Genomic DNA, 14,849 nt, shown 5'->3' with positions numbered 1-14,849 from the left:
TGATTGTGTGCTTTTTAAAAATTAATTACTGATTTTAGCGATATTTTTTATTTATTACCATTTATAGCAATATATAACAATATTATGATAAATCTACACTTGTATTAAAAGTGAATTATGCATACAATATAAATATATTATAAGTGTTTTAAAATATATATTATATATGTGTAGTAAGAAACTAACATAATGTATTATAAATCTATTAAAATATGTGATAAATGTATTATCCATCTATAAAACTTGTATTATATATGTTTTATAAATAGTTCTCTGCAATATGTATTAAAACTGTATTATAAATGTATTATAAGTGTTCAGTGAAATTATTTTTTTATTACAATAAATGATAAATATTTTCTTAATATTGTATATTTACTTAAGTTTCCCTTAAGATTCTCTCAATGATTGGTCAAGAGGAGGTAAGGGTGTTTATTTGAATTTTCAATAAAAAATTACTCATATATATATATAAGCTTTTTGCAAATTTTAGTGTGCATAAATAAATTTTCAATCTCTTAGAGCACTAGATAAATTACTTACACATATTAAGTAAGTTTTTTAACATAAATATGGAGTCTTTTGTCAAAGCTATTAGATTTTACTAAACTTACAAATGATACTCTAATTTCGCCTCTGTATTGAAGAACGAGAGGAGTGAACATCACTTGTGGACGTTTATCTCATTTTTAAGAATTTTTTTTTTTTAATTTTTTTTTATTAATCATACAGAAAAAATTCACCGATATATTATTGTTATGGTGGTATACATGAACAAATTGAAAAGTATTTAACACACCTTACGTCTTTAGAAGAAATAAATTGAAAGTAATAAAGAATAAGATTAGAAATTTAATTTGGAAAGAAGTCATCTTTTTTGGAAATATAGGAGACTAAGACGCAATTTACTTGCATTTAATTTTCTCAAAAATCTTTCTTGTTTTTGTGTGGCTATCATTGGTTCCACAAAACAAGAAGCAACACAAGTCTTTTACAACATTTCAACAAATACAACTACATGTGTCTCTAATGCATCCCACTCCTTTTTTTCTCTACACATCTACAAATTCCTCAAACACCAAAATCACTCACAATAATGGCTTTACAACAACCATTTCTCTCTGAGTTATTACTCCATTCATCTTCAAATAGGACTTCACTCCCAAAAAGATCATTTTTTTCTCTACAAATACCTCAAAGATTCAATCTTTATCTTCAAAATAAGCAATTCAAGAAACAAGGGAGAAGTTGTTATGCAATTGCTGAGAATCTTGGAGCTGAAGTTGATGAGGATCAAAGTTTGATTTTGGAAAATTCAAGTTTAGAGGAGTTGAGGGGACAAAGAGAAATTGTTGGTTATGATTGGACTGAAGAATGGTATCCTTTGTATTTGACCAAGAATGTACCTAATGATGCACCTTTGGGTCTTACTGTGTTTGATAAACAAGTTGTTTTGTATAAAGATGGAAGTGGTGAACTTAGATGCTTTGAAGATAGATGTCCACATAGGTAAAACATATGTGTTTGTGATATATTTAAGTTTTCATTTAATTGTGTTTTCACTGTTACAGTCCAGTGCACAAAGCATCTCGCGTTACATATCCTAATACAAATAGTATTACTGACTGTTTTCACGGCTCAAACCTATAGGTCACACACAAATAACTTCATTGTTCTAAGAATTTAGGATTTGCATTTCAAAGTTTGTCCCTTGTTAACTTGACAATCCCTTATCCCCTAAGAAAAGTATTTATTAGGGGTTTGTTTTAGAGAATTATCCTTAGTATTAGTTATGCTTTGAAAATTCTAAGTTTGACTAAAAACACTTTATGTTCTAGTTACTTAATTTGTCTTGATTTGCTTAAATGGACTAGTGTAAGTAAAATCTATTTATGGTACAAGGGACAAGTAAAAGGAAAAGTAGGAAGAAGCAATTTGTAGCAACCACGACTTGAGTTACCGGTCGTTGGAAATCCTCACAAGACTGATGAACTCCCTTTTTTTCTTTTGCAAATCCTAACCATCTTACTATGGTGGAAAACATATGTTTTACAACACCTCTAATGATGTATTTATATGTTATAAATAAGGTTTAGGAGGACGACAAGTTAATTGTCTAAATTTGTTGCAAGGAACCTTAGAACCTTAGCCAAGACTAGGCAATAGGGGTTAAAGGTAAAGGTAATAACAATCATTGATTGTATCCTCTTGAAATTGCTCAAATGAGTGAAGTAACATACAAAACTTTCCTCTTTAGTTTTCTTCTTGTTAAGCTGCTGAATATTAGCTGAACTTTCCGCTCTTCCATAACCTCATAGTGAAGTATGATATTTACAAGAAGTATTTTAGTACAAGTATGTTGTGTATATTCATGAATGAAATTTGATATGAGTTCGATTAACAATAATGTATCACTGTCAGTCTGTTATATTTTAATTCTTCAAATCTGTTGATAATGTGGGAAATAATCCTCCTTCAGTGTTCCCTATCTTTCTCTATCTATTAGTTTTCTTTTTCTTTTACTTTGACGGAGCGACAAGGGTTGAATCTCAGTAGTTCCTGACAATTAGGCCACTCTGCCACTTACAATACCCCATACTGTCTATCTATTAGTTTTCTTTTTCTTTTATTTTGATTGAGCAGCAAAGGGTTGAATCTCAATGGTTCGTGACAATTAGGCCACTCTGCCACTTACAATAGCCCGTAGTGTCTATCTATTAGTTAAAAATTCAACTAAACTGACTTCCAGATTGTCGCGAGATCACCTCTTTCGGCTTTACTTCTATGCATTTCAAAAAAGTAATTCCAGAATCTTGACAAATTCCTTCTCAATTCAGATTAGCCAAACTCTCTGAAGGACAACTGTACGATGGCAAACTGGAATGCTTGTATCATGGTTGGCAGTTTGATGGAGATGGTAAATGTGTGAAGATACCACAGGTTGGTTTTATATATGCATCTTCGTTTATGTTTCATGTTGCAAATGTTATACACTCCATTTTCATTTTTGTCTTTGATTTTGTTCCGGTCAGCTACCTGAAAATGCTAAAATTCCTCGATCAGCTTGTACCAAGACATACGAAATTAGGGATTCCCAGGGAGTAGTCTGGATATGGATGTCTCACAGAACACCACCTAATATTAACAAAATCCCCTGGTTTGAAAACTTTGAGAGGAAAGGATTTCGAGACTTTTCTACAACTCACGAGCTCCCTTATGATCACTCTATTCTTCTGGAAAACCTCATGGATCCTGCTCATGTTCCGATATCACACGATAGGACAGATTTTTCTGCAAATAGGGAAGATGCTGGGCCACTATTTTTCGAGGTGACAGAAAGGACTAACCGGGGCTTTGCAGGGTGGTGGGGCAAGGAAAAAGATCAAGGCAAAGCAAACTATACTCCGGACTTCTTACGTTTTGAAGCTCCTTGTGTTCTTCACAATAGTAGAGAAATTGTTGATGAAAGTGGGGAGAAGCATTACTTTTCAGGTCTTTTTCTTTGTAGACCATCTGGTCAGGGGAAATCCATGCTTATCGTCCGGTTCGGGAACACAAAAAAACTAACCGGGATACTGAAATTTATCCCAAACTGGTTCTTGCATCAGAATGCAAGCAAGGTTTTCGAGCAAGATATGGGGTTCCTTTCGTCCCAAAACGAAATCCTAATAAAAGAAAAGGTTCCAACCAAGAAACTATACTTGAACCTAAAGTCGTCGGATACATGGGTAGCTGAGTACAGGAAATGGATGGACAAAGTTGGGCACGGGATGCCTTATCATTTCGGTCACAGCACCATTTTCCTGCCCCAACAACCCGCTGTAATCGAGCATGCCCCTGCTGGTTTCGTTGCCAATTTTTCAGCTTCTCAGCCAGCTAAGGGAGGAATCGGAGGAATGTATGCTCCGAACCCTGCCAACAGATACTTCAGGCATGTAGTACATTGCAAGGATTGCAGAAATGTTGTCAAAGCTTTTGAGACTTGGAAAAATGCCCTCTCTGCAATCGCTCTCGTGTCAACTGCATTTGCGATTCTAGTGTCTGGAAGACAATGGAAGGCCCTACTTTTGCTTTCAGCATCGCTATGTTTAGCTGGAGCATATGCTTTCTCAAAAGTCATTGCAATGAATACAACCAACTTCATAAGGACTCACAGAAGATTGTAAAAGTATGTATATAATAGCTGTACTCAAGTTGATGTCTTTCATGCAAAATAGGATCCAGGTTTATATGCTTTTCATACATATTGCTCCATCCGTCTCAATTTATGTAACACCGTTTGACTTTAACACTTTTAAGTAAAGATCATATTTTTCTCTGCTACGCTTGATTGATTGGTATGCTTCTTAAGTAAATTGAATGTTCGCGGGATGTTGCTGCAACTATCTACCTAGACGAGGTGTGTGCAAGTTGGTTTGGACGAGCTGCTGAGAGCAAATAAGTACTCAATCGAAGTCGAGGTGTGTGCAAGTTGACGTGAAAACCTTCATTGTAAAGATATTTGGGCAGATTGCTACATCTTTAAAAGCATGTCATTTGTTCTCTTGTTTTTGGGTGTTGTAATAAGGTTTAGCCATGATTTAACTAAGTTCTCAATTTCCATTGTCCATGAGAGCTCATGGGATTACTATTATTTGGTATGTAAGCCAATTTTTTTTTTTTTTTACCCCTATTTTGGAGGATTTATAGTGTTTCCACACTTCCCCTCCAATGTGACTCGAACCCAGGACCTACCGGTCGTGGGGGGAGGTGCTTAATCAACTGAGCAAGCCTCACTTGTCTATGTAAGCCAATTAGATTATAAGAATTAAGTGATAAGTTTGTTCTATAAATATGTGGAAAATGGAAATTATGTTTTAAATTTGAGATTATTTAGAGTAAGTTTTGGTGCTAGAAATTCAAAGAATAATAATAAAAAAAATTGGCAAAACAAATTCAGAAACACATGACTAAGATTTGAAGTAATTTTTACATGCATATCAAATGCGAATTTTCAACCTCAATCGCATATGTTGTGTTCCTTTGTTTTGGGCCAGAATTTTGCTTTCCTGATTTTTGCTTTGGACCCTTGGTCCTCATTGAGACTTGATAAATTAATAAAATTGGTCTCCTCAATTTGATTAAAAATAAGAATAAAAATGGGCACAAGTTAAATGATGACTCTAAAAATAGATATTTGTGTGCTTCCCATTAATTTATGGATGAAGGATCCCACGTAAGGTACAATTGATCCTTGTTATAGTATCAACGTTAGTCTGAAAATTTCATGACTGTCATAATGAGGTGTTATAATATATGTATATTGGCATTTAATACTTAGATCTAGTTTAGTCGTTATAAACAAAATACACATAAAATTAAGCCGTTTAAACATACGTCGTTATAGTGGCAACGTTTTTCTGAAACGAATGACTATTTAACGAGAGAAGTAAAATATAACATAAAAAATTAATTACGAAGAAAATCAGGCGTCACAGTAAAATGTTGTTATAACGAGTTTTTACGGTATAACCTTGTCCAAGCCCAAATTGATTGCAATGGGTTTGAAAGAATTAGAGCCCAAAATCCGAACAGGCTTTTTTTCTTTCCTAATAAATAAAATCTTTGCGAAACCCTAATTTGCTCCTTCCTATCCCTTCCTCTTTCTGCAGAGAACTCTTCAGTCTTTCACTTCTCTTTAACGAAATCAAATGGTATGTTTCTGTTTATCTTTCATTTGACCTTAATCTTATCCTATTTTATTCGTAATGGTGTTTTAAATGTTAGTCAATTGGATATTAATGCTGCGTTTGCTTCAATTCTTAGATTAATCCTTAATTAATAGTGTTTTTACGTGTTAATTGGTAATAGCTCGAATTTGTGATGAAATAGCAGTATTAGTTTGTGTTTAATAAGTAAAAATCTATTTTTTTTGAAAATCTGAATGACTAGTTACCAGAAAAATAATTTGATGAAGTGGGTTGAGCTGCGAGGTCTCATGTTCAAATCCCGGTATGGTAAATAGATTGATTTTTTCCGTATGTTCGAGCTTTGGGGGACTGTGTTACCCGTGGATGCCATAGTTGTAAAAAAGAAATTCAAATAAATTAAATGGGCATTTGGCCATATTTCGTTGTGAAATTTGAATGAACTAGTTTTTGCTTTCAAAGTGAAAAATAATATTTGAAAATTGGAGTTGTGTTTAACCATGAATACAATTTGGAATTGATTTTGACTTTTTGCGAGCAATTTGGACTGAAAAAAGTGAAAACACATTTTTGTTGTTTTTCAAATTCTTGAAAATTCTGGGATTTTATGATTAAACGTGTTTTCCAGAGTTGAACTCTGGAAAAAAAGTTTAAAACTTTCATGGCCCAATGACCCCTAATTAATTCTGTCAGAATTTCTTATGAATTTTATCAAAATGTTTTTCAGATTATCCCTGAGAAAAACAGGAGAGAGATCTCCAAGTACCTCTTCCAAGGTTTGATTTTTCATTATTTCTTTATGGTTTCTTATGTGTTGATGCTTTCAGAGATTGTTGAAATGATGTTGGTATTTATCGTGAATTTTACATTTACGGCGTTGTAGAGGGAGTATGTTTTGCGAAGAAGGACTACAACTTGGCAAAACATCCAAACATTGATGTGCCAAACCTACAAGTGATTAAGCTGATGCAGAGCTTTAAGTCGAAGGAGTATGTGCGCGAGACCTTTGCTTGGATGCACTACTATTGGTATCTCACCAATGATGGCATTGAGTTCCTCAGGACTTACCTCAATCTTCCTTCTGAAATTGTCCCTGCCACGTTGAAGAAGTCCGCCAAGCCCCTTGGTCGTCCCATGGGTGGACCTCCAGGCGATAGACCCCGGTAACTTTCACAACCTTATATGTAGCTTGATTGAAATAAAAATTTCTCTTGAGTGATTCAATTGATTTTGATGCACCTTCCTTTGTATTTTGCAGTGGACCACCAAGGTTTGAGGGTGATAGGCCAAGGTTTGGTGATAGGGATGGTTATCGTTCTGGTCCAAGAGGTCCACCTGGTGAATTTGGAGGCGAAAAGGGTGGAGCTCCCGCTGACTACCAGCCTGCATTTAGGGTATGTCAAAATAATTTTCCTTTTTATTATTATGCAGATTTTTTAGACCATGTTTTGTATTGAGGAATGAGGATTGGAGGCAATGTTATAGCAATTGATTTTATTTAGTTTAAAATTTGCCTTAATACATAGCAAAGCCGATTTTAGTTGCTCTCAGGTCCTTAAGGTTTCAATTCATTTAGCTGGATTATCAAGTGTCTGATATAAGTGTGTTCGTGTACCTTACCAAGATCTCTGTCATTTTTCTGTTTACCTAACTCCACTTTCCTTTATTTTAGAGGAATTGAAATGCGTATAACATACCATGGTAAAAGATTCTTGCCATTCTCTGGTGCCAATGTGCCATTTTACTTGCTGAATTGTAAAATCCCCATTTTATTATCTTTTGTTTCCCGCTCGATGCATTTGGTACTTGCCAATGGGGTAACAATTACTGTAAAGATTCACCTGGATATTGCACTGTAGTGAATTTCATTCGGATGTCCCCCTACTAGTTCTCTTTGATGCTGAACTTCCCATATTGCCTGTATCATTTTGGTTTTCCCCGTCCCTCTGTTCTAATAGAAACCAACAAGTGCATTTCAGGGTGTGTTGATTTCTTAGTACCTTTGCTACCACCTTGTCTCTCCCGTATTTTTTTTTGTTGCTTTGACCAATATGTGATCTGCATGGCAATTGAATGGTGGAGATGTTATCTGTTCAAAAGAATTAGTTTAGTGGACATGTCCTCTAATATTATGGTTTCTGTTGGTTGATAATACCAATCTTACTTGTAGATGCTCTTTCATTATTCCTGCTTTCGGATATCCTTGTCTCTTGGTCTTAATTAAGCTGGAGTTAGAAGCATCTAATTTTGTTCTTCTTACACATGATTTTAGGCTCTCTACACTTTGTTTTTCGGATAACAGTATTAAATCTTGTGTCGATTAAATCTAAACTATGTTTTTGTACTTGTAGGGTGGTGGTGGAAGACCTGGATTTGGGCGTGGATCTGGAGGTTTTGGTGGCGCACCCCCTAGTTCAAGCTCCTAGGTTTCTATTGTTTTATCCAAATTTTGATCATCAAATGTTGGAATCAACTTGACTATTTATTCTCTCCTCAAAAACATTGTGCCATGCAGACAATTTCATCTATCTTGGATCTTTAATGAACTACTATAGATTCACATGTTCTGGTCATTGTTTTATGGTACAACGAAACACTTGCAATCTGTTTCATTTCAGAGTAAAATGATCCTTCTCTAACGATGATAAATATTTAGTCTTTATTTATTGATGTTTGCATTAAGATAGACTGTGCTTTAGGGTGCGATATAATTCTTCTTGAACACGTGAATGTGGAATGTTTTGTGCTCCTTTATATATATATATATATTCAGAGAAGGAAATTAGGTGTCAGATACAATGTGGGTTGACTAGAGTAGTATTTAGTACTCATCTGTTTCCCACCTTGTCAGAAATGAGTAATAATCATTGGTATACTGCCATAACCATACCAAATAAATACAGCTTTATAATCAAAATTCTTCTTCTTTTTCTACTTCTAACGAGTTGCTGAATCGAAGAAGCATATTATTTATTTGTCCACCAGCGATCACTATTAGAAAATAAGAAATTAGTCATGGATAAATTTCATAGTTAAGAGTAAAACTTTCATGCTAATTTCACTTAATTTAAATATGGATTAGCGATAAATTATTTTAAAAAATAATTATCCAAGAGTTTTTTAATGACAAATTAACTGGGCGATAAATGCATTCCTTATAGGGAACAAGAAGATTTGATTCCTTCTATATGTAATGTGACGAAAAAGACCAATTAGTGTCATACAAAAGAAACAAAACAAAAGAAATCAAATAAAATTATTTGTATATAACCTAGCTATACTGCATATATGGAGACACAATAAACATATCTTAATCAAATTTTTAGAAAAATGTGACAAAAGGTAATGACAAATTGTGATCTATTGGTTGAGCAGGGAATTTCCTAAATGAGGGGGTTAGGATTCAAAATCTCGATCGAGTTTGTCAGACGACATTTATATTTACTGTGTAGTTAGCGGATTATCATAATAAAAATGAATCTATCTTGTGCGCATTCGAAAGATAATTCTCTTATCATAAAATAAAATAATACTTAATAAATAAAGATAATGACAAAATGTGTTACTACTCATCACAATACTTATATAAAGGGGTAGATTAATGTTACACCTTTAAAAAGTATGGAACAAATCATACTATTGAACATGCAAGACATTCATAAAACAAAACAAAAATAAAAATGTTCACAAGTAATGTATATTATAAATTCATCTGTATCACACTCTTGTCAGAAAATAATTAAAATCATTTACTATACCTAACCAAACCAAATAAATGCACCCATAAATATTCAACCTTCACTTCCCTCTTCTTCTTTTTTCTTTTTATTATATTCCTTCATTTTACTGGGCAATAAACTGAAAACACAAAGGAACTAGCTCTGTGTTAACACCAAAAATATATGGAGAAACTCAAACTACAAATATATTTGAGCCAAACAATATGTTTACACAAAAAAATATACAAAACTTTGTTACTTGTTTTCTTGTTTTTATTAACATTTTATTCAAAAACATCATATTCAACCCTTTCCTTTAATTTTTATGGACTATCTTGCCCTACGGCTGAATTAATGGTGAAAAATACAGTTAGATCAGCTTCTTCTATGGATCCAACTCTACCTGGAAAACTTCTTCGTCTTGTTTTCCATGATTGCTTTGTTGAGGTAAATTTTTAAGTTATGGATTTAACTTATATGTACTGCGCTCATAATATAAAAGGATTTTTATACTATCAGAATTCAACGTAATTTAACATGTTGTAGTAGGTTGCTAATTCAAAATAGTAGCAAAATTAGGAATTTTGTTATAGATATTTAGGGTTTAATATTGATGTATAATAATTTTTTGATGAAGGATATGGTGTCAACTTAATTATTATGACAATTGATAACATGATATGTGCCCTTTATATACACTTATAATTATAACTATGTATGCAATTAAATACAAGGAGTATGTATTTTCACTTCAATTATATTTACACTTAACTATATTAAATTTCATCGACCTGATGTAAACATCAAATAAAATTTAATTTTATCCAAATAAATTTGATGAAGTTCTTAAATTCTTCCTCCATCCCTATTACATTCAACCTGGCACGGAATTTTTTTTTAAAAAAAGGAAAAGAAAGACTTTTACAATATGTAGTCTAACTCAAACTTTTAGACACTTTGTTTCTAAATACAGAAATGTAACATTCTTTTCCGAACAAGTTAGAAAGAAAGTGTATCATATAAAGTGAGACAAACTTCATCTGCCATATAGCAATGAAAAGATATTTCTTCAGTCTTTGCCCAGCTCTTCTTTTAGAAACAGTCTTTGATAGCGCTCTTGCCTGACTTTTCGTGATTTGTGGCCTTAACAGAATCAAGAGATATTTAATAATTTGGGTCGAGCATCATATTTAATCTTATTAAGAGTTGTTCTTTCAGACCAGCATATGAAAACTTGACCAAAAAATATTGTGAAAGATTATAATTTATTTTTATTTTTTTAAACATTTTTTTAGGGTTGTGATGCATCTATACTTTTAGAAGGAAATGGAACAGAGAGAAGTGATCCAGCAAACAAATCACTTGGAGGATTTTCAGTAATAGAGAATGCCAAAAGGGTTTTGGAATTTTTTTGCCCTTCTACTGTTTCTTGTGCTGATATTGTTGCATTGGCTGCTAGAGATGCTGTTGAATTTGTATGTTCTTTTACAACTTATGTATATCTTTTTTTCTCTCTAATTTGCTCGTAACTAACATAATTTTTTGATATTACGTTACTCATCCATCATTAATAAGGATTAGTGATGAATTAATTTTTACTATTCAGCGATAAAAGTTATCTGTTGTTGATTTAAATATATTTTTATAGTGAGTTTTTTTTTTTGCTTATTATTTTGTTTAATCTATGATGACCTTATGTTATTTTTTATGTGACCTGTATGATTTGTGATAAAAGAATTCGTTTCCTCTGTCACATAAAAAGTCTGATGTTTAAATGGAAAAAGACATAAAGATAGGTTCATTATCTATCGAGTTTTGACTTGTGTATTAGCTGGTCCTCGAGAATTTAGGTCAAAATTGGAAAGAAAAAAAAAACCAAAAAGTAATTGTATTTATTATTATGACTTTTTTGTTTTCATTTTTAAAATAGTTGATATGTATTTGAAAATATAGAAAACTTCTCATATTATAGAAATTACTAAATATTATCCTGGAAAGATATATAAATTATGAAGGAATATACTCGGAATTGGCTTGTCAAAAAAAAATTCATATTTTTTCAGTGTTTCGATGGGAATATTCGTTGAAAATTCGCGTTTTTTTAATAGTAAATTTGTATAAAATTAAGGTGTTAATTGTTGTTGTTTTGATGATTATAAAACAGGCAGGAGGGCCAAATGTTCAAATTCCAACAGGAAGAAGAGATGGAAGGGTTAGTTTGGCAACAAATGTGAGACCAAATATAGTGGATACAAGTTTCTCAATGGATCAAATGATTAATATATTTTCAATTAAGGGACTCTCTTCAGATGATCTTGTTATCCTATCAGGTAAATATACATCTCTAATTTCACCGTTTGCTCTTTAAATAAGTTGGTCTTTAATTTTTATCCTTAAAAAGAACTTGTGAGTTATGCCTATAGCGCAACTTCTTTAGGGGCATATTGCATAACTCCTAATTATTATGATGTGAAAATACAAACTTATACCCCGCGAAAAAATTATTTGTCTCAAGAGGCAAAAATCAAAGACCAACACAAATTAGGAATAAAAGTGCAAATGACCCCCAAAATATATGAGTTTATATTTTATATATCGTCAGTGTAAATAATTTTTTACATAAGAAGGTCATTCAAAAGATATCTACGGATAAGTCTCCTCAAAAGTAAAATTTAAAATTTTACAAATAAGATATTTTGTCTGTTATAATAGGTAATTTGATGATATAAAAATTATTTATACTACCGACGCACATTACTTAAACTTTATTTATGGAACAATGCAATGTAATGAGAAGACTAGTCATAATGTATGTGGTCAAAAAGTATTTAATATTAGGGTCACAAAACTTTTATGAGTTGATAGTACTGTAATTTAAGTAGGTCACACGAATTTAAAGCCATTTATTCCTCACACCTGATCATAACTAAGCCTCAATTTCATATGAAGTGTGATATAAGATCAAACGTTTAATATACAATAAAGTTACTCAATTTAGTGACAAATTTGATCCTTTTCTCATTAAACTATGTTCAGATACGTAAAAAGTAGGTCGAATTACATGTACTCTTAATTTTAAATGAAATGTAAAGATATAAGAATCCATATATATATATATATATATATACAAAAATAACTGTTTAGGTAGGCCCCAATGACCCCTTCTCGTAATGAAAACAGATTGGTATAGAATAAACTTATAATCATATACTGTTGATTTTAATAAAATTAAAATCTTTTCTCATTTTATTTCGTCAATTTTGACTAAGAACTTTCTTATGTGGGTGAGAGATATTGGAAACTAGTTAGCAATACTTTTTCACTGGTGTTGTTTCTTATATTTTTATTGTGTTTTGCTATTTAATGTCACTATTTTTCTATCTTCAATACTTTCATCATAGTTTTTTTTAGGCTTGCACTCTTCTGAAAAATTATTTTTCTTGAATAGAGAATTTATTAGAAACAATGTTTCTACCCCGCAAAGATAGGGATAAGATTTTCATACACTCTTTTCCTCCGCAAATTTCACTTGTGCGACTATATTGAGTATGTCATTATGTTATTGTTGTTGTAATTAATATACTTTTTCACTAGTGTTGTTTCTTATACATTTATTATCTTTGTCATTTAATGTCGGTACTTTTTCGTCTTTAATATTTTCATTATAGTTATCATTCAACGCTTTGCACTCTTCTGAAAATTTATTTTTCTTGAGTGGTGGATTTATCAGAAACAATCTCTCTACTCCACAAATATAGGGGTAAGATCTTCATACACCCCTGTCCTCCACAGATCCCACTTGTGCGACTATACTGAGTATGTCATTATGTGTCATTGTTAGTGTAATTACTAATACTTTTATTAAAAATTGTAGGAGCACACACAATAGGATCAGCACATTGCAATGCATTTAGTGATCGTTTTAGAGTGGACACAAATGGCAATTTCACTCTAATTGATCCCTCATTAGACAGAGCATATGCAGCAGAATTAACAAAACAATGTCCAGCAGGGGCAGCAACTTCCTCTATTACTGTCAAAAATGATCCTCAAACACCTCAACTCTTTGATAATCAATATTACAAAGATTTATTAGCACATAAAGGGCTATTTCAATCTGATTCTGTTTTATTTAACGACGTACGAACAAAGGAAAGAGTCCATGAATTCGCGGACGATCAAAATGGATTTTTCAAGAGTTGGAGTCAATCTTTTGTGAGGCTTTCTGTGCTTGGAGTGAAGTCTGGGGAGGATGGAGAGGTTAGAGCTTCTTGTTCGATTATTAATTAATACGTATGACCTATGCAGGATTTTATGTAAGTTGTGTGAAATTATAGTGTGTTAATTAGTAGTGTCTATTGTAATAATTTGGGCTTGTAAGTAGGTTTGAGTTTGGGATTAAATTGGTTTGTTTTCAAATTGATGCGTACTTTGTATTATTTTTTTAAGAATTGTCAACTTATTTTATGTATGCATATTTTGTAAGAAGTTAATATATATAATTTAAATACTTTTTGTGCGTTACTTCATTTGTTTGAAGGACTGAGATCTTTATACAAATAATCGGCCATATTCATGACTTAATTTATTTTTAGATGGTATATATCAATTATACGTATACATAGTATACCTTAAGTATATACATATATTAATAATTCGATAGTTATTTTTAATTTAAGCGCAATTTAGGTATACATTTGGTTAGTGAAATTGCCATGAGCTAGCTACTTGTGTCATTTTTTTCTTCTACTTTTCTTTAGTAGTATTATATATTCTAGTACTACAAAATTGATTACAATGCACTAATTTTCATATTTTCTTGGTTTTCCACCCGGTACTCGGAGTGCGGATTAGAGATTCGATTAAATTTGAATCACGCATTGCAGGACCCATTCGAAGATGACGTTCTCAACAGAATTTTTTTCAAACCTAAAACTCGAATTCCAAACTCATGATTTAGGGTGAAACTTACTATTTCCCAAGGACTCTTATTACAATTTTCACTCACAAATCCCAACATACATATTCAAATACTAAAAAAGATATGTTGAGATAATTAGCTATTTATTTTTAGTGATCGAGTTAATAATTATCATTTGAGCATTAATGATGGAAGCTCTCTCCTAGTAAGATTATTTTCATTTCGAGGCTCGAATTCAAAATCTCTATTTTTTTAAAGGTTGAAATTCAATTTTTATCTATTATAGGTTAGTTTTCTTTTTAAAAATACTGAGTATCTCAAAATAAAGAGGTAATTTTTCTTAATAAAAACAAAGAAGATTTTATATTATTTTAGTAGAGATTAAGAAAAAAAAGGCTTTTATTAAAATTTAATTTTAAATCACTTAATTTTATTGAACCATCAATTTGTGTGATTGGTCGATTGGAGGATGGTGACACCAAATTGGTGAGTCATACTTTTGTGTAAGACAAATTTTGATAA

The 14,849-nt window shown here is 32.0% G+C and overlaps 3 protein-coding genes across 4 annotated transcripts; all 3 read left to right on the top strand.

Annotated features, from left to right (window-relative positions):
- Positions 1–977: 977 nt before the first annotated feature.
- LOC129882566 (protein TIC 55, chloroplastic) lies at positions 978–4,323 on the top strand. Its single transcript, XM_055956936.1, has 3 exons — positions 978–1,509; positions 2,838–2,940; positions 3,033–4,323. The coding sequence occupies exons 1-3, from the start codon at positions 1,097–1,099 to the stop codon at positions 4,164–4,166; spliced, it is 1,650 nt and encodes a 549-aa protein (XP_055812911.1). The 5' UTR covers positions 978–1,096; the 3' UTR covers positions 4,167–4,323.
- Positions 4,324–5,585: 1,262 nt separating this feature from the next.
- LOC129882554 (40S ribosomal protein S10-1-like) lies at positions 5,586–8,373 on the top strand. 2 transcript variants are annotated; one of them, XM_055956924.1, is made up of 6 exons: positions 5,586–5,693; positions 6,415–6,463; positions 6,571–6,850; positions 6,946–7,081; positions 8,039–8,158; positions 8,262–8,373. In XM_055956924.1, exons 1-5 carry the CDS (start codon positions 5,691–5,693, stop codon positions 8,111–8,113), a joined length of 543 nt encoding a protein of 180 aa, XP_055812899.1. In that variant the 5' UTR covers positions 5,586–5,690; the 3' UTR covers positions 8,114–8,158; positions 8,262–8,373. The 2 variants fall into 2 exon arrangements, with proteins under 2 accessions (XP_055812899.1, XP_055812891.1); XM_055956916.1 differs by having other exon boundaries at positions 8,039–8,373.
- Positions 8,374–9,527: 1,154 nt separating this feature from the next.
- LOC129890424 (peroxidase 46) lies at positions 9,528–13,882 on the top strand. Its single transcript, XM_055965983.1, has 4 exons — positions 9,528–9,853; positions 10,702–10,881; positions 11,571–11,736; positions 13,281–13,882. The coding sequence occupies exons 1-4, from the start codon at positions 9,590–9,592 to the stop codon at positions 13,694–13,696; spliced, it is 1,026 nt and encodes a 341-aa protein (XP_055821958.1). The 5' UTR covers positions 9,528–9,589; the 3' UTR covers positions 13,697–13,882.
- Positions 13,883–14,849: the final 967 nt, after the last annotated feature.

The sequence above is a fragment of the Solanum dulcamara genome, chromosome 1, assembly GCF_947179165.1.
Source record: "Solanum dulcamara chromosome 1, daSolDulc1.2, whole genome shotgun sequence".
Lineage (NCBI taxonomy): Eukaryota > Viridiplantae > Streptophyta > Magnoliopsida > Solanales > Solanaceae > Solanum > Solanum dulcamara.
Note: the sequence above shows the minus strand (reverse complement) of the source record. Positions and strands in the feature narration are given on the sequence as shown.

What these genes read in the sequence shown, in the direction of transcription:
- LOC129882566 (XM_055956936.1), top strand. Translation starts at nt 1,097, where the DNA reads ATGGCTTTACAACAACCATTTCTCTCTGAGTTATTACTCCATTCATCT. An exon ending in GAAGATAGATGTCCACATAG is followed by an intron (nt 1,510 to 2,837) that starts GTAAAACATATG and finishes TTCTCAATTCAG; the next exon opens with ATTAGCCAAACTCTCTGAAG. An exon ending in AATGTGTGAAGATACCACAG is followed by an intron (nt 2,941 to 3,032) that starts GTTGGTTTTATA and finishes TGTTCCGGTCAG; the next exon opens with CTACCTGAAAATGCTAAAAT.
- LOC129882554 (XM_055956924.1), top strand. An exon ending in CCTCCAGGCGATAGACCCCG is followed by an intron (nt 6,851 to 6,945) that starts GTAACTTTCACA and finishes TGTATTTTGCAG; the next exon opens with TGGACCACCAAGGTTTGAGG. An exon ending in ACTACCAGCCTGCATTTAGG is followed by an intron (nt 7,082 to 8,038) that starts GTATGTCAAAAT and finishes TTGTACTTGTAG; the next exon opens with GGTGGTGGTGGAAGACCTGG.
- LOC129890424 (XM_055965983.1), top strand. Translation starts at nt 9,590, where the DNA reads ATGGAGAAACTCAAACTACAAATATATTTGAGCCAAACAATATGTTTA. An exon ending in TCCATGATTGCTTTGTTGAG is followed by an intron (nt 9,854 to 10,701) that starts GTAAATTTTTAA and finishes ACATTTTTTTAG; the next exon opens with GGTTGTGATGCATCTATACT. An exon ending in CTAGAGATGCTGTTGAATTT is followed by an intron (nt 10,882 to 11,570) that starts GTATGTTCTTTT and finishes ATTATAAAACAG; the next exon opens with GCAGGAGGGCCAAATGTTCA.